General features: G+C 39.4%; 1 protein-coding gene across 3 annotated transcripts in view; it reads right to left on the minus strand.

Moving 5' to 3' along the window:
• Positions 1-16,244, minus strand: part of NT5C3A (5'-nucleotidase, cytosolic IIIA) — a 70,000-nt gene extending 53,756 nt beyond the window's left edge. The window contains exon 1 of one of the 3 annotated variants that reach the window (XM_036897445.2): positions 16,022-16,244. In XM_036897445.2, coding sequence (XP_036753340.1) covers positions 16,022-16,159 — 138 coding nt within the window. In that variant the 5' untranslated portion in view covers positions 16,160-16,244. The remainder of the gene's footprint in view (positions 1-16,021) is intronic. The other 2 variants (XM_036897449.2, XM_036897450.2) reach the window with 2 other exon arrangements.
• Positions 16,245-24,697: the final 8,453 nt, after the last annotated feature.

Raw genomic sequence — 24,697 nt, forward strand, 5'->3', positions numbered from 1 at the left:
AATAACCAAATGCTTTTCTAAGCACTTATATTAACTAATTTATGGACATTTCTACTTTACTATTCCCTGACCTCCTCACATATAGCATGACAAAGTGAACTTACTTTTCCATGTTTTCCCTGGCTGCTCTTCAAACTTCCCCTTTCCCCTTTTCTATCCTGGCTAATAACCTAGCCTGTCTCACCATTTTACCTTGTAACTTTGAGGTCTACCCTCCCAGTGATTACTCGATTTAATGGTCATAAATAATGCTAAGCTCTCAGACGATAGCAGTTGTATTCACTGTTATCTCATTTAATCTCCACAACCCTATGAAGTAGGTACCATTATTTCCTAATTAACAGATGAAGAAACAGAGACTCAGTAAAGTTCAATAACTTGCCCAAGATAATACAGCTTGATAAACAAGTATGATTATATCTGTATGACCGTAGTTTGTGCTGCCAGAGTCCTGTTGATTTTCTCTCTGAAATGTTTATATTTTGATCTCTCATTTCCTAGTCTACACCCTGATTATTTTCACAAGAAATACTGACAATATCCTCTTAAATTATTTCCTTCTTTCTAGGGCCTCCCCTTCCACTCCATCCTGCCTAAGTCATCTTTATAAAATAGTTTTGAGCATGCAACTATTCTGTTTAAAAACCTCTAGAGGCCCCTCATTGCCTACAAAATAAAGGGGAAACTCTTTAGAATGGCATTACAAGATCCCAATTACAATTTGGGCCTCCTAATCCACTTTCCCTATTTCATCCCTCCAAATATATATCTTCTCAGCAGTGGCCAAAACACTGCTTGCCATATGCCTTTTCTCATGCTATTCCTTCTGCCTCAAATGCCTGTCTTCCTGTTAAATGTATGTTTGAAGGCTCTTCTTCACTATTATCAGTTGTGTAGCAAATCATATATTCTAAGTAGGGTTAAGTGTTTCCTTTTTTGTGTTTCAAGCATTTTCTGCATATTTCTATTGAATGTAATGGATAAGAGTACACATAGACTCCAGAGCTAAGGAGACCTGATTTGAATCTGGGCTTTCCTTCTCACTAGCTGCGTGACAATGACCAAGTTCCCATTGCAAAAACTCTGGGGACATCGTTCTATATTTGTAAAGTGGAGGTGGGGGTAGGAGACTTAGAATGGGTATGGTAATTATTGAACCTATCTCATAGAACTGCTGTGAAGAGTAAATTAAATCAGCATATAAAACATTAGGTGTAGGTCTGGGCAACATATTAAACATGTATAACCATTATTATTATAGTTATTTTATTTATATACTTATCTGTGTAAGTATACCTCTGAGTTTTGGGTCTGTGTTTTATTCACATTTATATCTCAAAAGTGCAGTTACTACTCAACAAATGTTTGTTAATTGAATAATATATTTTTAATTAAAAATGCATTGCCCATCTGAATATCTAAAATAAGTAGTCACACATATCCATTAGCTTTCAGAGTATATGAAAATTCAAGTTTTAACCTAACATTTCTTGCTACTCAAAAATCATAACAAATAAAGAAAACAGGTCTGCAGAAAAAGCAATTACTTATATCCCCCCCAACAAAAAATAAAACAAAAGAAGTCTATTGTGAGAATTAAAAAGTCCCAAAACATCTGTTACATGTATCAAATAATCCAAGGTTTTTAAAAATGCATTTTAAAGCTAAATACTAAAATTTGGCCAAATAATTTCTGAAATACAAAGTAAGAATGAAAAACTAGATTAAGTCTCATTATTATTCAGTGGGTAGAAAAGTATAAATAACTTGCTAAAAAGAATCTGACTAAAATGTGTAAGTTTTCCAAATACAGTAAATCATTTGTGTCTAGGATTGACCTTGCTCTAGAAATTGACATTGAATGAAATAAACATGTTGAAATAAAGTCATTAAAAAAAAAAACAAGCAAATAATTCAAATACTTCCTAAAACTAATTTTGAAACAAACTTTATAATTCAGTAGATCAGTCATAGTTTATACTCTTTTGACCTTTTTACATCTTCATATGAAGAACTGAGCACAAAGTTTCTCTGTACAGAATGTTTACCTATAGTACAAAGTTATGGCTAATGCAGTGGAATCTGAGATGTCACATTTGTGAAACTTATGTACATTATTACATCACTGAATGCCCTTCTATCCCAAACTGATTTGCCAGTGTTAGCAGCTGTAACAATAAAGCAAGATTTTTAACCAATAAAATTTAGACTATGATTATGCCTTATTACTATCTTATTACCCTATTTCTTGATGTCTTAAAATGGTTCATCTATTTCTGTAATTCAAAGCAAAAACTCAAATATGCCGAATCTCCCTGTTTTTTTTAAACACTTCTAAAACTACAGGAGAGGAAAAATTTAAGATTAATTGGAAGTAAATATCTGGTTCACTTATAGCAGAACGAATTAAGGGAAAAAAAGTTAAATGGCACTAGAATTATCCTAAAAGCACTATATATATGATTTTGTGTGCTTTGTTCTTAAAATTAGTGCAAATCTTTTGAATGAATGGTAATTTAAGATAAAATTACAATTGAGAGTATACATCATCCAAGCTATATTTTTCATGAATCATGAACATCAAACCCTTCCTAACATTTTCAACCCTTTCTTTGGGGAAAAAAGGAAACCCCTTTGCTTGGTGCTGTTTTCCCTGATTACTGCCCTCTTTTCCTTTCACAAAAAAGTTCTCCAACCGCACCACCCTATTAAAACTGGCTCACTAAATCCCATGTCTCTCCTACCATAGTTTATTTTCTTTTTTTTATTAAGTTATCAATGATATACAATCTTATGAAGGTTTCACCTGAGCAACATTGTGGTTACTACATTCACCCCTATTATCAAGTCCTCACTCCCACCCCATTGCAGTCACTGTCCATCAATGAAGTAAGATGCTATAGAGTTACTACTTACCTCTTCTCTGCTATATTGCCTTCCCTGTGACACCCCCTACATTATGTTTGTTAATCATAATGCCCTTTAATCCCCTTCTCCCTCCTTCCCCACCCACCCTCCACAACCCCTTCCCTTTGGTAACCACTAGTCTCTTCTTGGAGTCTGTGTGAGTACTCTTTTTCTTAAACTCTTTTCTTCCCTTTTGGCTTTGGTAAGGCTAACCAATATCCTGAAACTCCTAAAACCATGCTTCTTCCTTAATTTTCTTCACCAGCTCCTTACCTGAGAATTTTCTGCAAAATTTAGTCCTCAGCCTTTAGCTCTTCTCTCCTTCTCAGAACATATACTGGACTCTTTTTCAATTTTAACTTCTATATAAATGGCTCACAAAATATTCTCCACTTCTCCCTAGTATGGTCTCATCTCTAAATGTGTGATGGGCACTTCCACTCAAGTGTCATGTTATCACCTTAAAATCAAAATGTCTGAAAACAGACTCTTCTTCTACACAAACCCAGTTAGTTATCCCTCTCATTTGTTTTTGCCAACTGTATCTGTCACTCAGAGAGGAAAAGAAATTTTGGAATAATTTTTAACCCCATTCTGTCTGTCATCTAGTCAAGTAGAATTTATAAAAATCTACTTTTAATGTGCATACCCTATTTCTGCAAGAAAATTTTAAAGCATGGTATCTAAAGCTTTCTGAAATTTGGACTCTGACTTGCTTTCAAACTTTGTAACTCACCATCCCCATCCCTTAATTTCTAAGAAGCATTTTTGTTTCCAACCAGATTTGTCAACTCATTGTCTCTTTCATTTTCTACCTCTGACTATGCTCACTTCACCAGGTATCAAAAAGCTCTCTCATGTCCTTTAATTCTCTGAGTTTCACTGAATTTTATGGCCATTTCAAGTCCTACTTTTTCCAACCTCCCTAACTATTAACTCTCCTTGCTCTGACCACCCACAACCCTAGCACCCCCAAGGACAGGGATGTTTATGTTTTCTGAACTACTGTATCCCAATAGCTAAAACAATGGTTGCATACAGAGGTTACCAACTAAACAGTCAATGAATCACCACCAGGCTTACTGGCTTATACAGTCTCAAGTACCATCTTATTCTATTTAACTTCTCACATTTTAAGATAATGCCTTGTCTCCTTCAAAGGCAAGGACTTACAATTTCTCCTTAATGTTGATTTTTCTCTGGTTGGTACTATGAATGGTGCTCTTTTCATATTGCATTTTCCAATTTGTTTTTGCTGGTAGTACCAGAATGTTATACATTTTCATACTTCAATCTTCTTTCTGGTCACTTTAACAAAGTCACAAATTCTAATAGATTTTCAGTTGGTTCATTAGGATTTTCAAGACAGTTACATTGCTTATAATGGAGAATTAGTCTCTTCCTTTCAAATATGTATACTTATTATTGCTTTTTGGTTAATGTACTGGCTAGATTAGGTTTATCATTTTTTACATCTCATAAGGCATGAGCAAGGTGTCAATCATATATTAGGCACTGAATAAACTGTACTATATAACAGTCCTCACACTACACTGCACATGAGAATCTGACATGTATTTAAAAATAAGCTTCTCAAATGATTTCACATTTAACTTGAGATTTGCTAATACAGAGGGTATGTAGAAAAAGAGACTATGGATTTCGAGGTGGGATTCAGTTTCCTCCTATTATAGTAAGATAAAACATATCTAACTTTCTAAATGATAAAGACTGTAATTTCTTTTTTACTAGGGTGCTAAATGTTGACCCTGGGCAAGAGTAAGTTGAGAAAGAAAAAAAGAGATGACATACATTCACCAAAAAAAAGAAAATTAAGAAAACAAAAAACCAAACACATTTATGAATCTCTTTATAAACAAAACAAAACAAACAAACAAAAAGGGCTAGTTGGCAGAGCTGCCATAACAAAATCCCCGGCTGAGTGGCTTAACAGAAATTCATTTTGTCATAGCTCTGGAGGCTAGAAGTCCAAGATCAAGTTGTTGGCGGGTTTGCTTTCTTCTGAGGCCTCTCTCCTTGGCTTGGAGATGGCTGCCCTCTTGCTGTGTCTTACAAGTACACCCCTCTGTGCAGGCAAGCCCCTGCGTTTTCTTTCTTTTATTGAAAGGACACCAGTAATACTGGATTAGGGCCCCTCCCTAAGGTCTCATTTCACCTTAAATACTTCTTTAAAGAATTAATCTCCACCCATGGTTACATTCTGAGGTGCTGGGGATTAAGGCTTCAGCACATGAAATTTTTTAAAAGTATAGTTGATATTGTACTGGTTTCAAGTATATCACATAGCGATTCAACACTTATCTATATTGTTAAGTGCTCACCCCAATTAAATGTAGTTACTATCTGCCAACATAGAAAGGTATTACATTATTATTGTCTAGGCTGTACTTTCATCCCTGTGACTGTATTATAATTGAGATTCTGTGCCTCTTTATCCCCTTCACTGATTTCAACAATGAATTTTAGAGGACACAATTACCCATTACAAAGAGTAAAATCTAAAGTCTTTTCACAGAATGCTAAATTTATGTAAAAGGATATTAAATTGGGAATCTCATTGTTTTGATTCAATTCAGGAACCAAAATAATATACATGGGATGAGGAAACTCCCATGTATATTATTTAGTAAGGAAATGGAGAAAATTGGTTTCATGACTTTTGGGCCCTCATCCACTTAAAGAGTGAAAAACAGTAAAGAGAAGGAAGAGGGTATCTGGATAAGTTGCTGTGCTACATTTGCCCTCTGCCTTCAAGGGGGTGGCTATGCTAGAGTGCTACCACCTTACCAAGCTAGCAAGAGGAGCCTTTTATGGGGTCACTCCAAGAACCTGAAGTGAGTTTGTTATGGCACCCTGACACCTGATCCATGCTCATAAAGATAGGCAGTGTGGCAGAGGTGGCTCTGTTGTACTCCACTACAAAGCACATATACTAAAACCGGAACAGTATTAGCATGGCCCCTGTCAAAGCACAGCATGCAAATTCATGAAGCACTCAATATTTTTTTATAGTTGGTAATGCTATTGCATACTTGAAATTTGCTGAGTAGAACATATATGTTCTCAAACACATACACAAAAAGATAAATATGTGGGGAGGAAGGAGTGACATTCTTGTAATGGCCTGTACTTTTAAGAGTTTGTCAGAGTTATGGTAGGTGAATATTTCCCACACACTGGACAGGGAGCAAGGAAGGGAACGAGCCAGGAACTGATGTCCGGCCCAAAAGTGCCGCCTGAGAGGGAGGGATTTCAAAAGCAAAAGCCCATATGAAGTGGGTCATTTAATATGAAAATCTAGCTGAGGGGAGTGGGGTACCAAAGGAAATTAAATGCCCACATTAAGGGGCAAGAGTGAAAGAACAAAAGAAAGTCAACTTGAAATATCTTGCAGGCACAGAGAGCACAAACCTAGCCAGTCAAATAAGAACTCTCACTTTTTATTTCCTCAATGCTGCCCACCCCCACACACACCACTTTCTCCTATCACACTGACCCAAAAGTCTGAAGCAATGGCCAGTAGGGTAAGGAAGAGAGGCAGGCAGACAGGTTGGTAATGACGTTCTCTCCCATCCCAGACCACTGGCCACCACTAACTAGGATGGGGAGAAGCCACCTGCAGTCACAGCCTGGGGGTGGTGAAGAAGTTTGTGTTGGGATAGGTTATGGTGCAGTTACAACACAAAAATCTCAGTTCCTTAACACACAGAAAAGTTTATTTTTCACTCACAAAATATGGTTCTAGATGACTCTCCAGGGCAGATGTCCTCCATGTGTTGGCTCAGTATATTCCAGGCATCTCTGATAGTGTGTCTTCTCCTTCTCATCATGATGCTTCATGGTTTACTCCAGTAGGAGGCAAGAATATGGACAACTGTGCACCTGATCATAACTATATTGGCTCAGAAGTGACCATATCATTTCCGGACACAGTCTACTAGCCAGAATAGTGAAAGCTTGTCCAACTGCAGGAAGGGGAGAACTAAAAATATTGGTGAGCACTAGCTAATGTCTACTTATAAATCCCAGCTCAGAATTAATATTGAAACTGTAAATAATATGTAACAGTGGACACTTCTATTTACAGAAACATAGTCGAGACTATTTGTAATTTTAAAAGATTTTTTACCTACAAGTAAATAAAAAAGTCATGGGCCTATCACTTTTCACCAGAGGCAAAAAAGATTACCATTGCTGAATCAATTTTAAAGGGCTACAAGGGAAAAAATAAAGCTGTGTTCTATTTATATCCTTTGCATCATGGCTATTCCACATACCAATCACTTTTAGAACATCATCTTCTAAATCTTAGAAATCATCTAATTTAACTTTTTTATACTAAAATTTTTAATTTTTAATCTCTCTCTAGTTTAAGAACTGTAATTCTCTTTCCCTCAGTAAATATGTGAGGCTAGAAATGTCTGTTGTCATCAGGTATCTCTTCCTGTTTACTGAGTAGCCTATCAAATGTCATTCTTTTCTATGAACATAATTTATTTTAGCTTTTAAACCCCTTCAAGGAAAGACCCGTATTTAACTTAGTTTAACAGCAAACTGAAGAGTGTATATATGGGCTTTAAATTTAAGTCATTTTTAGAGCCTTCTTTTAAAATCTTGGAATTTTAGAAAAATATTCTCAGCTTTCTCAAACAGCTTCAAAAGCACAAATTAAACATATATGATTTTAAATCATTCGTCAATTTGTTATCAATATATTAAAGGCATTACATTTTCCAAACTACTTGATACTAAGTTTTCTGGATTAGTCTCTGGAATGATTACAATGGAAAACCAAATTCTAAGTTAGTTTACTGAAAGATCAAAGTAGATTTGGGTGACCAAATGCAAAATTTAATAAAAATAAATAAAACGCACAGTTCTGGATAACCTATCTAATAAGAATGATGTCTGAAGAGGATCAATAAGGAAAACTGAGATTTGTGAAGCTGGAGAAAAGCTCAGTTCTGCTGAGGGTAACTGTAGGACAGGAAAGATACCTTTCATTCACAAATAACTGGTAAAAATCCTTGCAAGATTTCTATCTTGCAAGTAATCTAGAAAGTATAAGACAAATTCTTATAAATAGCATATGTGTGAGTAAACAGTTGATCTGTGAACAGCTCTGGGTTTCAGATGCCAACCCCCACCAATGCATAGTTGAAAATCTGCACATAACATCTGACTCCCCAAAAACTTAACTACTAAAAGTCTATTATCGACCAGAAGCCTTACTGGTAACATAAGCAGTCAATTAACACATATTTTGTATATTATATGTTTGATATACTGTATTCCTACAATAAAAAGATTCCAGAGAAAAGAAAACATTTTTTTCTAATTGTCACAAATCTCCAAAAAAATGTTCTGTTTATGAAAAAAATCACCCCATTAGAGGATCCAGTTATATGTATAGTGCAAGGGTCAACTGTATAAACATATATATGCACACATTTAAAATAAATGTTTTTACTTTAAAATTAAAGTTCCTCTTGAAAGTGATTCCATCTTATATCCAGAAAATAAAAAGGAGTTTGTTTCATTGGTGCTGTCCCAATTCCCTGACAACTAACCATGCACATTTTTAGATGGTGTAAAGATAACTATCTTCATTAGAAACCAAATTTATTTATTTATTTTCCAGACAGGTTTTTTTTTCATTTTGGTATCATTAATATACACTTACATGAACAACATTGTGGTTACTAGATTCCACCCATTATCAAGTCCCCACCACATACCTCATTACAGTCACTCTCCATCAGTGTAATAAGATGCTGTAGAATCACTACTTGTCTTCTCTGTGCTATACTGTCTTTCCAGTGCCCTACCTCCTACATTATGTGTTCTAATCATAATGCCCATTTCCCTTTATCCCTCTCCCCACCCATCCTCCCCAGTCCCTCTCCCTTTTGTTAGTCCATTCTTGGGTTCTGTGAGTCTGCTGCTGTTTTGTTCCTTCAGTTTTTTCTTTGTTCTTATACTCCCCAGATGAGTGAAATAATAATTTGATACTTGTCTTTCTTCACCTGGCTTATTTGGCACTTAGGTTGCTTCCATTTCTTGGCTATTGTAAATAATGCTGTGATAAATATAGGGGTACATATGCCTTTTTGAAACTGGGCTCCTGCATTCTTAGGGTAAATTCCTAGAAATGGAATGCCTGGGTCAAATGGTATTTCTATTTTGAGATTTTGAGGAACCTCCATACTGCTTTCCACAATGGTTGACCTAATTTACATTCCCACCAGCAGTGTAGGAGGGTTCCCCTTTCTCCACATACTTCCCAACATTTGCTGTTGTTTGTCGTTTGGATGTTGGCCATCCTAACTGGTGTGAGGTGATATCTCCTTGTGGTTTTAGTTTGCATTTCTCTGATGATTAGTGATGTGGAGCATCTTTTCAGTACCATCTGAATCTCTTTGGAGAAGTGTCTGTTCAGCTCCTCTGCCCATTTTTTAATTGGATTATTTGCTTTTTGTTTGTTGAGGTGCATGAGCTCCTTGTATATTTTGGATGTCAACCCCTTATTGTATATGTCTTTTATGAATATATTCTCCCATTCTGTAGGATGCCTTAGTGTTCTACTGATAGTGTCCTTTGCTGTACAGAAGCTTTTTAGTTTGATATAGTCCCACTTGTTCATTTTTGCTTTTGTTTCCCTTGCCCATGGAGATACGTTCATGAAGAAGTTGTTCATGTTTACATTCAAGAAAATTTTGCCTATGTTTTCTTCTAAGAGTTGTATGGTTTCATGACTTACATTCAGGTCTTTGATCCATTTCGAGTTTACTTTTGTGCATGGAGTTAGATAGTAACCCAGTTTCATTCTCTTACATGTAGCTGTCCAGTATTGCCAACACCAGCTGTTGAAGAGGCTGTCATTTCCCCACTGTATATCCATGGCTCCTTTATTGTATATTAATTGACCATATATGCTTGGGTTAATATCTGGATTCTCTATTCTCTTCCACTGGTCTATGGCTCTGTTCTTGTTACAGTACCAAATTGTCTTAATTACTGTGGCTTTGTAGTAGAGCTTGAAGTAGGGAAGTGAGATCCCCCTACTTTATTCTTCCTTCTCAGGATTGCTTTGACTATTCGGGGTCTTTTGCGGTTCCATATGAATTTTAAAACTATTTGTTCCAGTTTGTTGAAGAATGCTGTTGGTATTTTGATAGGGATTGCACTGAATCTGTAGATTGCTTTAGGTAGGATGGCCACTGTGACAATATTAATTCTTCCTATCCAAGAGCATGGGATGAATTTCCATTTATTAGTGTCTTCTTTAATTTCTCTTAGGTGTGTCTTGTAGTTTCCAGGGTATAGGTCTTTGACTTCCTTGGTCAGGTTTATTCCTAGGTATTTTATTCTTTTTGATTCAATTGTGAATGGAATTGTTTTCCTGACTTCTCTTTCTGCTAGTTCATGGTTAGTGTATAGGAATGCAACAGATTTCTGTGTATAAATTTTGTATCCTGCAACTTTGCTGAATTCAGATCTTAGTTCTGGTAGTTTTGGAGTGCATTCTTTAGAGTTTTTTATGTACAATATCATATCATCTGCAAACAGTGACTGTTTAACTTCTTCCTTGCCAATCTGGATGCCCTTTATTTCTTTGTGTTGTCTACTTGCCGTGATGAGGACCTCCAGTACCATGTTGAATAAAAGCGGGGAGAGTGGGCATCCTTGTCTTGTTCCCGATCTTAAAAGGAAAAGCTTTCAGCTTCTCACTGTTAAGTATGATGCTGGCTCTGGGACTGTCATATATGGCCTTTATTATGCTGAGGTACTTGCCCTCTATACCCATTTTATTCAAAGTTTTTATGATGAATGGATGTTGAATTTTTTGAATGCTTTTTCAGCATCTGTGGAAATGATCATGTGGTTTTAATCTGTCTTTTTGTTATGTGGTGGATAATGTTGATGGATTTTTGAATGTTGTACCATCCTTGTATCCCTGGAATGAATCCCACTTGATCATGGTGTATGATCCTCTTGATGTATTTTTGAATTTGGTAGAAACCAAATTTAATACTTAAATCTGTACATTGCAATTTTTTAAATCACTAACACCTAGTTTCAAGTACTGGGTTTTTCTTTTATGAGGAAAAATCAGTTGCTACTATTTCCCTAAAACTTTTTACAGATGGTCCCCAACTTATAATGGTTCAACTTTTAATTTTTTGACATTACAATGGTGCAAAAGTCACACGCATTCAGGGGAAACCATATTTTGAATTCTGACCTTTGATCTTTTGCTGGGCTAGAGATATGATATTCTGTCCTCATGATTCCAGGCAGCAGCAGCTAGCCACAGCTCCCAGTCAGCTACACTGTCACGAGGGTAAACGGGCACAAACCAAACCATTGCTTTTCACTTTCATTACAATATTCAATAAACTACATGAGATATTCAACACTTCATTTTAAAACACACTTGGTGTTAGAAGATTTTGCCCAATTTTAGGCTGATGTAAGTGTTCTGAGCACATTTAAGGTAGGGGAGGCTAAGCTATGTTCAGTTAGTATGTTAAATGCATTTTCAACGTAATGATGGGTTTATAGAGATGAAACCAAACTGTAAATTGAGGAAGATCTTCATTGTTAATGTTTTCATATTTAGGGTAATTTGAAAGTAAATAAATACTATTTGGAGAGAAGCAATGACTGTATAAAAGTCAACCAAGTAAAAAACACTAAAGTTGTCATGCATCATTCTGGTTACATTTCTCCCTCAGAGCCTCATCCTTCAAAGCCTAACTTCTGTATTGGAGTGAGACTTTCTGCCTGGCAGGAAACTTCCAATCAGTTCAAGCTTTGGTACAGAATCTTTGTTTTTAAAGAAAGTAGACATTACTGGCCAAAAAGGCCACAGAGAGAACAGATCGTACCTGCTGAGTAGGTGTGTTTGATTGGAATAGTGAGTTAATATTCAGCAGAAGTGAGAAGTGATGGTCAACTTATATGAGGAAGGAACTGAAACTTTCAAGAATTCATGATAGGTCAGGGGAAAGGAGGAATTCAGGCTTACAATTATATATTGTAATTCATTCCCAGATATAATTCATCCCCAAATACTAGTTGCATTTGTGCAAAGTTCTACTGCATGTGTATCAACTTCTATATACATGTTTGGCAACCTTTATCTTTTTGGTCCAGTTTACAATAACTGCAAGTCATCCTTATTGAGCATAATTAGAGAAGTTTTTATAATGAAGGATTAGGAGAGAGAAAGATGAGAGAAAATAACACCAGCGGCTAAAAATTATGCCCTATACTAGTGTCCATAAGGAAAAATGACTGTAGAATGTGAGAAGCTGATCATCTGTGTCCTACTATTTATTAAGCAGTTACTATGGGCCAAATATTACTAAATGTCCACACAACTGTGTTTATATGCAGCACTTCTGACACCAAAGGTGAAAGGAAAGGAGCGACACACAGCAGCAATTCACCGGAGAATTCCGCTTTATTGGGGAAAGGTGCTGGGTTTTATAGGAAGGGGCATGGGGTGATTGTGGTGTTACTTCTATGGGGCTGGTGGCTATTGGCTAGGTGCTGGGAGTGGGAGTGGGGAGAGAGGTGATAGGTCTTTAGGTGGTGCCGTCGGGAACTGAGGACCTGGAAGAGAAGCCAGAAGTTTGCCATCTTACTGGTGGGGGCCCTTCAAAAGGTGTGAGTTTTATCCTCATACCAAGCAATCTTCCAACTGTCTAGACAATTCAATTATGATGCTATCTACAGTTAATGTCTGATCCCATGAATTAAGGACTCAGTCTGCAAATCTGCCTCCACTTCAGATACCAGTCTCAAGTCCCAGGTTGCCACTCTGTCAGGAAAATGGAACTTTCTGACCGGGAGTCCTGCCAGGCCTTAATAGCGCGCATGGCATATATAATCAGGGCACATGTGCACATTTATGGGATGTTTATCTTCAACAGAGCCACTGCTCAGGTACCAGACTGCCTGCCAGTCCAAGGTAGGGGTGGAGAGGGAACACCCAGTCTCTCCTCCCCTCCATTCCTGGTACGTAATTGGTCAGGCCCCCGCCAGTCACCAGGGTCCCGCTCACAGAGCTCCTCCCAGTGGGAGGGGGATGGACTAACTTGGATGGATGAAGAGAGCTCAGGAGCCATGTGAGACAGGGTTCCCAGCAGTGCCAGGGAGAGAGAGGGACAGCCGGGGTTCAGAGCCCTAAGATTGGGGAGGGAACCAAGAGAGCTGCTGGTGAGACCCAGGAGAGACTGAGCCATGAGAACAAAGCCCTTTCATTCCCAACTTCTTGCCCTTACCTTTCTTTGGTCCCACCAGATTCATAAGGAACTTGCCCCAGGTGGGAAACCCCTCCTCCCAGAGCTATACATACTTCTTACTAACAAGCTGTAAGTTTGAGAGTTTCCAGAAACCCCTCCTCAGGTTCCAGAATTTGCTATAATGACTCTAGAACAGCCATATGGAAGGCAAGCACAGGGCAGGTATGGGAGATGGGGTGGAGAGCCTCCATGCCCTTTCCAGGCACACCATCCTATCAGCACCTCAAGGTATTCACCAATCTAGAAATCTCCTTTACAAGTTTTTATTGAGGTTCTGTTATATAGGTAAGATTGATTAAATCACTTACCAAAAGTGATTAGCTCAAACTCTAGTCCCTTCCCCCTACAGAGAAACTGGGGGTGAGGTGGAGGGGTGAGACTGAATGTTCCAATCCTCTTACCATGCCTTGATAATTATGGCAACCTAGCCCCATCCCAAGCCAGTTCATCTTATCAACATACAAAAAAACACTCTTAACACTTCCCAGAGTTCAAGTATTTTAGGAGCTGTGTGCCAGAAACTTGGGACAAACACCAAATTCATTAATTTCAATAAATGTACCACACTAATGTTAAGATGTTAGTAATAGGAAAAACTGGTTGGGAATACAAGAGGACTCTACTTATCTGCTTGACTATTCTGTAAACTTAAAAATTGTTCTAAAATAACAAGTTTATTTAAAAATAAAGTGCACTGACTATGATAAATTAATTAATAATCTGGAAGAGATTTTTGGTGCAAGGAAGAGAAATCTACACAAACTAGCTCCAGTAATAGGCAGGGCTGGTTGTTACAGGATCCCAGTAACACACAAAAGAATGAACAATTAGGGCTGGAAGGAAAGAAACATCAACTTTGGGAAACCACTCATCTCTTAGGTCTGAGCATCTCAAGCTTATCTTCTGACTGGCTTCCCCTGTATCTTTATCTTGCTGCCCCCTATGGACATTTCAGCTGTAGCATGTAAAGCCTACTAGCAACTCTTCCAGTCTCTTAATCACAAACTCTTAAAGCGCTTTATTATCTTAAACTCAGTACCAGAAGTCATTTGTTTACCTAGCCAGCTTTGGAATGCCCACCTTAGTTAGGTGGTTGCCACTGGTTCCATTACCTGTGACCAGTCTGAGCTATGGCCACTGGACATCCATGGCTATACAGATTCTCTAAGGTAGAGGTTTTTGGGGATGGGGTAGGCAGTGGAATAAGCATGCCCCCTAAAACACAACTATTAAAAAGAGATAAAACCAGGATTTGAAGCCAGGTCTTCAGACTTCCAATCAAGCATTTATCCCATTTGAAGAAGTAACCTATTAAAATTAGAAGTTAAAAACAGAGCTCTCTTGACTTTTTCCTTTTAAAAGCTACTAGCAGTACACATATATTACAATCTGAAATAATGTAACATTAATGTATACAAGTATATGTAAAGATGACTTGTCTCCATACAAATAAGTAAGTTGGTCTGCCTGATGGGCCTTTATTATTTTTCACACAGATGGAAAACTGTTATGATGGTATCATTGTGGGATTTTATGAAAGCACTGATTGTTCTCTACTTGGTTTAGAAAAGAAGTGATGTAACCAACCAATCTAGTACATAAAGGAAGATACTGCAATTAGTCTTTTTTTTCCAAATATGTATGCTACATTTTTGGTTTGGTGCAAGAGAAAGTCACCAAAGTTCTCTAAGCAGGACAGCAACATAAGTAAAATGAAATTTCTGAGATAAAAACATTTGCTGCTGTGGGTATAGAAGTGGATTAATAGTAATAACCAAAGAATAATTTGGTTCACGGAATATTTTTGGCATATGAGACACGTGGGAGTTAATTTTTTAAGTTTTAGTGGGAAAATCTTTCTGTATTCAACCTGTGCCAATAGCAACTAATGGGGCAAATAGTTTCTTGGATTAGAATATATGCCTGAGACTTAAGTATATGGACTTTAAATGATATTATTTAGTATAGTAATAGATTGTTAACTTACTTGACATAAATATTTCGCCCCAGATGTTCAAGTGTATAGCACTTTATTGGAAGTATAAACGGGATTATACACTCCCCTAAATACACTGGAATGCAACCCAGTAATCTGTGATCAGTGAGCTTTAATTAAAAAAAAAAAAACTAAACTAAAAACACCTTCAACTTTGAAGCAAATATTGCTTAAAATGTACTTCAAATAGAATTCTTTAAACACTCTCTTACAATAAAATTGGACGTAAATTTTAAAAATAATGTTATGCAAGAGTTTTGGGAGGAAAATGAATACAAAAATACTTCCTGGCAGTTTCAGACAGGAATTTGTATACAAAACACACTATACCTGAATTTCAAATGGATTAACTGGCATTCTTTTAACCACTGAAAAAGTTACACGTTTTCATAATCTAATCCATTTTAGCAACGGTGCAAAAATTACAACTATTGTAATTGGATTAGTTGCAAGACTTTGACCGGGATGCTGGAAGGAAGGGGCATCCTGTCCAGAACGTTCCGTTTACTTCTTGAGAAACGGGTTTTGCAACACGAGATTGCTTGTTTCCAAATCACCTATTTACTGCGGCCGTTTTGTTTCAAGTGGAGACATAACAAAGGCCACGGGAACCCGAGTGATGCCGGTCACATCAGGTCACTGAGCCCGCAGGGTCGCCGCACACGGGGTAAAAGGGCCCCCATGCGCGCTTCGCATTCCGGCAGCGGCCGGTGAGGGCAGGCGAGGCCGGACGCAACGCCCCGCAGCCCATCAGGCGCTCAGCGCGCCAAGAGTCCGCACTCACCATCTCGATGATCTTGGTCTTCCGGCCCGTCTTCCTCTTCAAGGTGAACAAGTACTGGGCCAGCGCCACCCCCGCCACCAGGGCGCACACGCTGGCGCTCGCCACAGCGCCCACCCTCGCGACGGCCGCCCGGTCCATGGACGGTGCCTCCGCGCCTCCCGCGCCTCCCGGCCTTGAAAGAAGAGGTCGCTACACCGTCAGAGGCTGCGGAGAAACGCGGACGCCCCGCCCCAGCCGCTTGGCACGAGCCCCGCCCCCGCGGGAAGCCCCGTCCACGAAGGCGCAGGACTGGGCTCTGGAGAGGCGCGGCCTGTTCCGCGGCGAGGGTGGAGCGGGGTGGTGGGTGTTTCTCCGAGCCTGGGCGGTAGGAACTATCCAAACAGAAAAGGGAATTGTACCAATTACCGTTCTCTGCTAAGGAGGACAGGGTAGTGTTCATTCTAGCCCTGCCCAGTAGAAATCTGTTTCTAGCCACGGTCCACTCAGAAAACTCTGCCTTCCCCCCAACCCCATCCCCACTCGGTCACTCGGGACTACAACGCCCAGAAGGCATCGCGGCCCAGCCTCGGACTTGCGCAGTATCGTTCGTTGTGAAGTGCCTTGTGCTCTGACTGTCGCGCGGCAAAGGAAGTAATCGCGAGTAGGAAGGCAATCTGCAAAATGTGAGAAAATATTTGCAAACCACGTATTTGGTAAAGGGTTAACATCCAGAGTATGTAAAGAACTCATAACAGCATAAAACAACCCAATTAAAAAGTGAACAAAAAAAATCAGATAATTACAAGTTTTGGGGAGGATGTGCAGGAATTGAAACTCTTGTGCATTGTTGGTAGAAATATAAATTGGCTTAGCCACTATGGAAAACAGTATGGAAGCTCGTCAAAAATTTAAAAAGTTACCATGTGCTCCAGCAATCCCAGCTCTCGGTATATATCCAAAAGATTTGAAAGCCGGTACTCTGATATCTGTACTCCTGTGTTCATTGCAGTGCTATTATAGCTAAGATGTGCAAACAACCTGTGTCCATCAACAGATGAATGGATAAGGAAATGTGTATACACCAAGTGGAATACAATTTAGCCTTTAAAAAGAAGGAAATTCTAGTGTTCAACAACACAGATGAAACTTGAGGACAATTTTTTAAGATAAATGACATAAGCCAGTCACAAAAAGACAAATAATACTGAATTTTTCCACTTCCATGAGATAAAAAGCAGAAACAGAAAGTTCAGCAAGAAACAGAAAGTAGAATGGTGGTTACTGGGGATGGTGGAAATAGAAAATGAGGAGTTGTTCAGCTGAGTATTGTCAGTTTTGCAATATGAAAAAGTTCTAGAGATCTGTTGCACAACCATGTGCAAATAGTCAATACTGTACTGTACATTTTTAAATGGTTAATTGTAAGTTCTGTGTTACATGTTTTATAACACAACAAAAGAAAATCCTATGGCAACAAGGGCAAAGATGGCTTAAAGTTAGGATGGAGTGAGGAGGTGTCCTTTCCACCACTGGTGCCCTTTTTCTCCTACATCCAATCACCACTTCTTCCATCATTTCCCCTTTGTGAGCAGCAAGGCTTGTTCCTACCTGCCTGATCTCTTCCAAGGGACTGGCAATTTCTACCATTAGTCTCTGCGGATGACAGAGGAGGGATGCAGGGGAAGTCCTTTCAGGGATCACTCTGACTCAGTGGAGCTGGTGGTGCTGTATCTCTGTCTAGGACACGGACCAAGTTGGAGCAAGAGAACAAGCTGGAGTAGTGAAGCTAAGGGTTGCTTTTCTTGGCACCCTCTGTTCTTGCTCTCATCCGTCCAGTTCTGAGAACCTGGCAGATGTTCTTAAAGGGACATTTGTGGAAAGAGTGTTCTTAGAAACGTGGGGCAGGATCCCTGACCAAGCAGTTGGTAAGAAAACATACGGAATTAACAGCTAGGAGCATGAATGCCCTTTTTATGTTTTGTTTTGTGGACAAGATTGATCCTCCGATGCCATATAATGATGTTGGGGATACAGAATGGTTCTTTTCTTATGAAGGATGTTAGCTTTTTAATACAAGCGCAATATATGTGAGATCCTGTGAACATATTTGAGAAAAAGGTGACAAAAATTTTAAAGGATTGCATTGAGGACTGTCACATGCTTCTTGAGCATCTTCCACTTGACCTATTCTTCAACGAGTCCCCAGCAAATGGTAAAGCAAATTTCAGCCTGAGATTCAAGTAGAATGCATGTACTAATACCTATTAATTCCTTGTTACAATAGGATTATTCCTTTCACTCAGGCTTGAGGTACTGGCAGAATGGGCAAGTGTTTTGGTCTTCATACTGCCATGCTACTCCCTATCCGCCAGTGAAGTGGCTTGATAAACAGTACAAAGAAACACATGTGGGCACAGCCCTAAAGGGCAAGCCTTTTGAAGGTGCTTCTCATGCAGAGGGAATTGTGCTAGAAAAAGTAAGAGTTAAAGCCAAATAGCCAAATCCTGCCATCAGGAAGTGTGTACAGTCCAGCTGACCAAATGGTAAAAAAAAAAAAAAAAAAAAAAAAAAATCACATCCTTTGTATCCAATAATGGTTGCTTGAATTTTATTGAAGAAAATGAAGAAGTTCTGGTTGCTGGATTTGACTGAAAAGGTCATGCTGTGGGTGACCTTCCTGGAGTCTGCTTTAAGGTTGCCAAAATAGCCAGTGTCTCTCTTTTGGCTTTATCAAAGGCAAGAAGGAGAGAACAAGATCATAAGTTTTGATGGTGAAAACACAGTAGTAATACATTTTCATATGCTAAAAAAAAAGGATTATTGCTTCCACTTATGTCTACTTTGTAGACCATTGCAGTTTAGATTAATTTAGCTGAATTTAAAACCAAGATTAAGAAAAAATTAATTATATATAGAGTTATTATTAAGACAGCTGCTGTATACAAAGAAAATGTTTTGTAGGTGTGTTTGCTTTTTTGAACCAAATGATCTTTATTAATACTGTTGAAGACAAAAAAGGATATTCAGAAACCTTAACTGGAGTTGTTTGGATATGCTATCAGATCCATCTGGAAACCCAAAGGGAAATCTAAGCTGTGATTTTAAAACCTACCAATTTTTTAGAAAAGAAAATTAATAGTATGCAGTCTTTCCACAAATGAAATTTTGTGATTTTTGCCTTTGAAGCCCTAAGAGGTACCAGGAAACACATGGAAGCTGCTGCTGATTGCCCATATGGGTTTTTTGTTCTGGTTTCTTTTGTTTTTTTTTTAACTCTTTAAGTATGTAAACCTTTATTTTTCAGCAAATTATTGTCCATAATGATACATGATGCCACTTGGGACAGAAGGAACTATGGGAAGCAATGTGCAGGAATTTGATGTAGTGGAGTTTATAAAATTTTGCTGTGCATTACTTTCCACTTTGCTGCGGTATAATAATTGGTACAGCCTTGGTTTGAAGTAGTTTAAATAGTGTTCTTGTGAGGAAGAGCCATTTCTTGGATGTAGGTTTAAAAATCACACCCACTAATATTCCTATTAAAAATTAAAACAATGCAAAGCATAACTAAAAACGCACCACTGACACCCACTTTCTCATTTTTGAGGATATTAAGCTGTGGGATGGTGGCAGCCTAAAAGAATTTCGAGACCAGGAAAAGGGTATATACAGAAGCGGGGTTCTGCTATTATCTGTGTGATTTAGATGAGTCGTGGGACATCTCTGGACCTTACTTTCTTATCCTTCAAAAGTTGAGGACAAATGATTTTGGACACCTTTTAGCTGTTAAAGCTCTTTGATTAAAAAGTAACGGTCTTTTTCATGCCCTGGGAGGGAACTTGGCATTGGTCTGAAGAAAAAGAGGAGGGAAGCCCTGCTGTAACAAACATACACTTGGGCAATCAAGTATCAGTTAATCCAGTGTTTCTCAAACTTGCAGGTGTTCGTGCACCACCTGCGGATGTTTGGGGAGGGGCCAGGAGTCTGCGTTTCTAGCAGCTCTTGAGGGCGCAGATACTGTTCACCCAGGGACCACACACTGATAGGCAAAGAGCTCAGTTGTGACTGAGGGCCTTTCAGGAACCTAGAGGACTTAACAGAGTGGGACAAGGGTGGTGGAACCGGAGAAACAGGAAGGAATTAAAGTTTGATAATGCTATCAATAGATCTGCAATGTATTTTTGAAATCCAGGAGAAATGAGTGTTTGACATAGAGCATTTATAGACAATGTTGGAAAGTTAGTTTTGTTTATTAAAGACATTTTCTTGTTTATTCTATCAATTTAGAATTTTTTCACTCATGAAGATGTTCAAGGCCATTGTCACATTACAGCTATTTTTCGCTGATACAATCTGTTTAAATTCAAACTGAAGCTAAGTCTCTTACCTAAGAATTTTGACTGTTTATATATCATTCAATAGCATTGATGGAAAAAAAAACTTTCACCGCAACTTGGGTATTTAGGATAATCTCTAGGCAGGCCCCATAGGTTTTCTCTTCTGCTTGAATGAGGCAAAGAGAGACCTTTTCAGATGCTGAACACATCTCCACTTCCTAATTTCTCTCCTTGAGATGACTTTTGAACTGGCTGATGCAGAATGTGTGCAAGCGATCACTTACTTATTGTTTAGCCTATTTATTTCTGTCCTTGGCTATATCTCTAAATGGAACTTGTGCTCCCAAGTTTTTGTTCGTTACAATGTATTAGCAGCATTTGAGATAGCTGGTTACTCCCTCCCTCTAAATAGACTTTTTGTTTTTTCACTTCTTTCCTGATAATACTCCTGGTTTTCCTTTGATCTCTTTAGATGCCCCTGTTCAGATTTCTGGCAGACTCCTCTTCTTCTCTCTGGCCTCTGTGGCACCTTAAAGCCCTGTCCTTCTGCCTCTTCATTTCTCTATCCCTCACTTCCTGAGAGACCTTCTGTCTTGTGACTTTAAGTACCATGTATATGCTAATAGCTCTCCCAAATCTGAATCCTGCACTATGGAAAGGTGGATCTAACTTTTTATTTGACACTTCCTCTGAGATATCCAAAAAACATTCCAGACTTAATGTGTGCAAGGCTAAACACCTCATTATACCTTCCTTCCAACTTCTGCCACTCACTGTACTCTCCATCTCATTAATGGAATTTCATCTGTCCAGTTACTCAAACCAAACTCTTGGGAATCATCTTTGACCTGTCTCTGATACACACCACCTGGATCCAAAATACATCCAGAATCTGACCACTTCTCACCTTCAGTGCTACATTTTGGTCTCTCCCACCATCATCTCTTGCCTGGCTTATTGTAGTAGCCTTCTAAATTGTCTCCCCCAAGTCTATCCATGCTCCTTTACAGTCTGTTCGCCCATATATGGTAGCCATCGTGATCTTTTGTATCACTCCTTTCCGCAAAACCCTCCAATGGCTGGTCCCCCAGCACACTCAGAGTAAAAGCAAAGTCCCACACTGGACTCTATGAGTACTCAGTTTATCCAGGTTAACCTCTCGGGCATCATCTCCTACTACCTTGCCCTTCATTCCATTTGTTCCAGTCATCATAGGCTCCTTGCTGTTCTTTGAATGTGTCATGCATGTTCCTATCTCAGATTTCTTTGTAGTACCTGTTTCCTTGCTTGGAAAGTTCTTTCCCTGGATATTCCCATGTTCTCCTTTATCTTCAAATATTTGCTCAGAAGTTGCTTTCTCAGTGGTCCTTACCCTGACCATTCCATATATAATTTCAGTCCTTTCAATAATGCAAGATGATTAAGCTCTGGCAATTCCGATCCCCTTCACTCTTACCTTAGCACTTTTTGCCTCTAACAGACTATATAATTTACTAATTTGCTATGTTTATTGTATCTCTTTTCCTGCTGGAATAATCTCCTGAATGGCAGAGATTTTTGTTTTCTGATGTATTTTTGGATTTTAGAACTGCACCTAGAAAATGGAAATTATGCCATATGTAACACTGTGGATAAAGCTGGAGGACATTACACTAAATAATATTAAGTTAAGCCAGTCACAGAAGGATAAATACTGCATGATTCCACTTATAAAAGGTATCTAGAATAGTCAAACTCATTGAAACAGAGAGTAGAATGGTGATTGCCAGGAACTAGAGGAGGGAGCAATGAGTATAAAATTTCAATAATGCAAGAAGAGTAAGTTCTAGAGATCTGCTGTACAACATTGTGACTATAGTTAATAGTACTGTACTGTATATTTAAAAATTTGTTAATCGGGTAGCTCTCATGTTAAGTATCCATGCCAAACACATTAAAAAAAAGTGATGAGTGTGTGTAGTTACAGCAGTCAGTAAACTTCCAAATGGGTATGCATCAATTGCTTTCTATCCTGAATATTAAATGTAACTATACATACACACACAAAGAATTGTGCCTGGCACATAATAGGCACTCAATAAATAGTTTTTGAATCAATGAAGAGGGCATTTTGGTACATTTTAGCATAATGTCAGAGTGTGGTATATGAGTGAAAAGTACAGATTACACTCTTTCTCTTCTTTCTTTTGAATAAACGTTACCATTGTAAGGTAAAATTGAGCCGAAATGACCAGGCGAGGAGGCTACAAAGAAGCCAAAAGTTAATAGGGCGCAATCACAGGCGATGTTCACCAGTCTGATTAGTCACAGGCCCGAGAAGTCATGCCCAGCAGGGCAAGTAGCGAGTTTTTAAAGAAGGTAGGGGGAGGCAGAGCATAGATTTACAGCATTGCGAGGATTGGCTAGCCTAAGGCACCTTTTTCAGGTTGGGAGGGGGCAGCAGCTGGGGACTTTGGCATATCATCAGTGTTCCACCTGCTCACCCCTCCCTCCGGTGCCTCCAGCCTTACATTCCAGCCTTTTGGTTATAATGGGCGCCGACTTGATCTGGCTTCTTCCGGCTGAGGAGGGGTGGCGCCGGTAGGGTTGAGGCTGGTGGGAGGCCAGAGGAGGCTTGGAGGGGAGGGGCGAGTACTGATGTACTTACATGGTCTTGTGCACTTCTGTCCGACCTCTCTATTGGTGGCTGGAGGTTCTAGCAGATATGTTGTCTTAGTCTCTCTGGACAGATAGATATATCTAGTATGATAACTTAGGCTTTGCCCCATCTAGTACTGTTGTCTGGATGATGAGAGACAGACTGAGGCTTGTTCGTAGCAGGTAGCCTGGATGAAAGAATGGAAAGATGAGCATTGGGCAGGATAAGGGGCTATCTTTCTTAGGAGTGAGAAGGTAGGTAGGTAGGAGAGGTGTCTGGGGGAACTTGAGATAAGAAATTATAAGGGTTAGGGACGACTGGGTGAAGAGGGACTACAGCTTCGTTGATTATCCGCAGGTCTTGAACAAACTGGTAGGCCCCTGATGGCTTCTTGACTGGAAGGATTGGAGTGTTACAGGGAGAATTAGTTGGTACCAGAAGCTTTTGGGAAAGAAGATGGTTAATGATAGGTTGGATGCTCTTGTGATGGGCATGGGAAATAGGAAATTGGGTTCTAGAAGTAGAGGAGGATAGGTCCTTGGGGTGGATAAGGACTGGAGCATGATGGCTCGACACTACAGGAGTAGAGGTGTCTCAGGCTATCGGGTTAACGCAGGTTGATGGTACAGGAGGGTCTGTGGAGGCCTCAGGGCTACAACTTACATTGGCTAAGACGATGAGTGAGCTTGGTTGGGGATGACTGAGAGGCAGGGAGATAGAACCACTAAGCTTGGAAAGGAGATCTCTCCCTAACAAAGGGATGGGACAGGATGGGATGACTAGAAATGGGTGGGTAAGAGGATGGCTCTCAAAAGTGTAGGCTACCAGGCCTGTCTCTAGAGGCTTAGAGGGGGTTCCTGTGACACCCACGACTGAGACCTGGGAAGGATGTAAATGCCCATGAAAGGAAGGTAAAAAACAGAGTAGGCAGCCTCTGTGTCCACCAAAAAGGAGATGGACTTACCTGCTACCCACAACGTGGCCCTGGGCTCGGCAAGGGTGATAGGGGTGTTCGAGTCTAGGCATCTTCAGTCTTCGAGTAGGCCCAGCAGGTCCGGAGGGGAGTCCCTCAGGGGGGCCTGCCTCCCACGAGACTCTGTAGTGGGGGGATGACCTTCCCAAACTGGGCACTCTACTTTCCAATGACCTCTCTTACCACAAACTTGGCAGGGTTTAGTCTGCTTGTTGGTCGGGTAGGGGCATCTCTTTGCCCAGTGGTCTTCTTGGCCACACCAGAAGCAGGGTTCCAGAGGCTTACGAGCTCCGGACTGGTCTTTGGTGTGATGAAACCCCTGTCCTGCCAGCCACAGGGCCACCGTGAAGGCTCGGGTTCGGGACACTGTCCTTCTCTCATGTTCTTTATCACGGGTATTAAAGACTTTAAAGGCCATGGTTACCAGGTCACAAAGTGGAGTCTGGGGTCCCTCTTCTGCCTTTTTAACTTATGTCTTATGTAACTAATACTTGTTCTGGTGAAATCTAGTTCTTTACTAGTTTAGGAGTAATAAAACAGTGACTATAAATGACAAAAGACTTACAAATGACAATGGTTAAAGATCTGATGAGAGCTTACTGTAAGACAGTTGACATAAGGAAATTCAGATATTTCTGTAACACAAAACATTTAGTAACAAAGCTTAGCATCATTCTCTTTGACAGTACTTTCTAGATAATTAAGCAGGTAATCTTTTTTTTAGATAAATAAGCCAAATTGGCTAAATA

This window comes from Manis pentadactyla, chromosome 7, assembly GCF_030020395.1.
Source record: "Manis pentadactyla isolate mManPen7 chromosome 7, mManPen7.hap1, whole genome shotgun sequence".
NCBI classification, from domain to species: Eukaryota; Metazoa; Chordata; class Mammalia; order Pholidota; family Manidae; genus Manis; species Manis pentadactyla.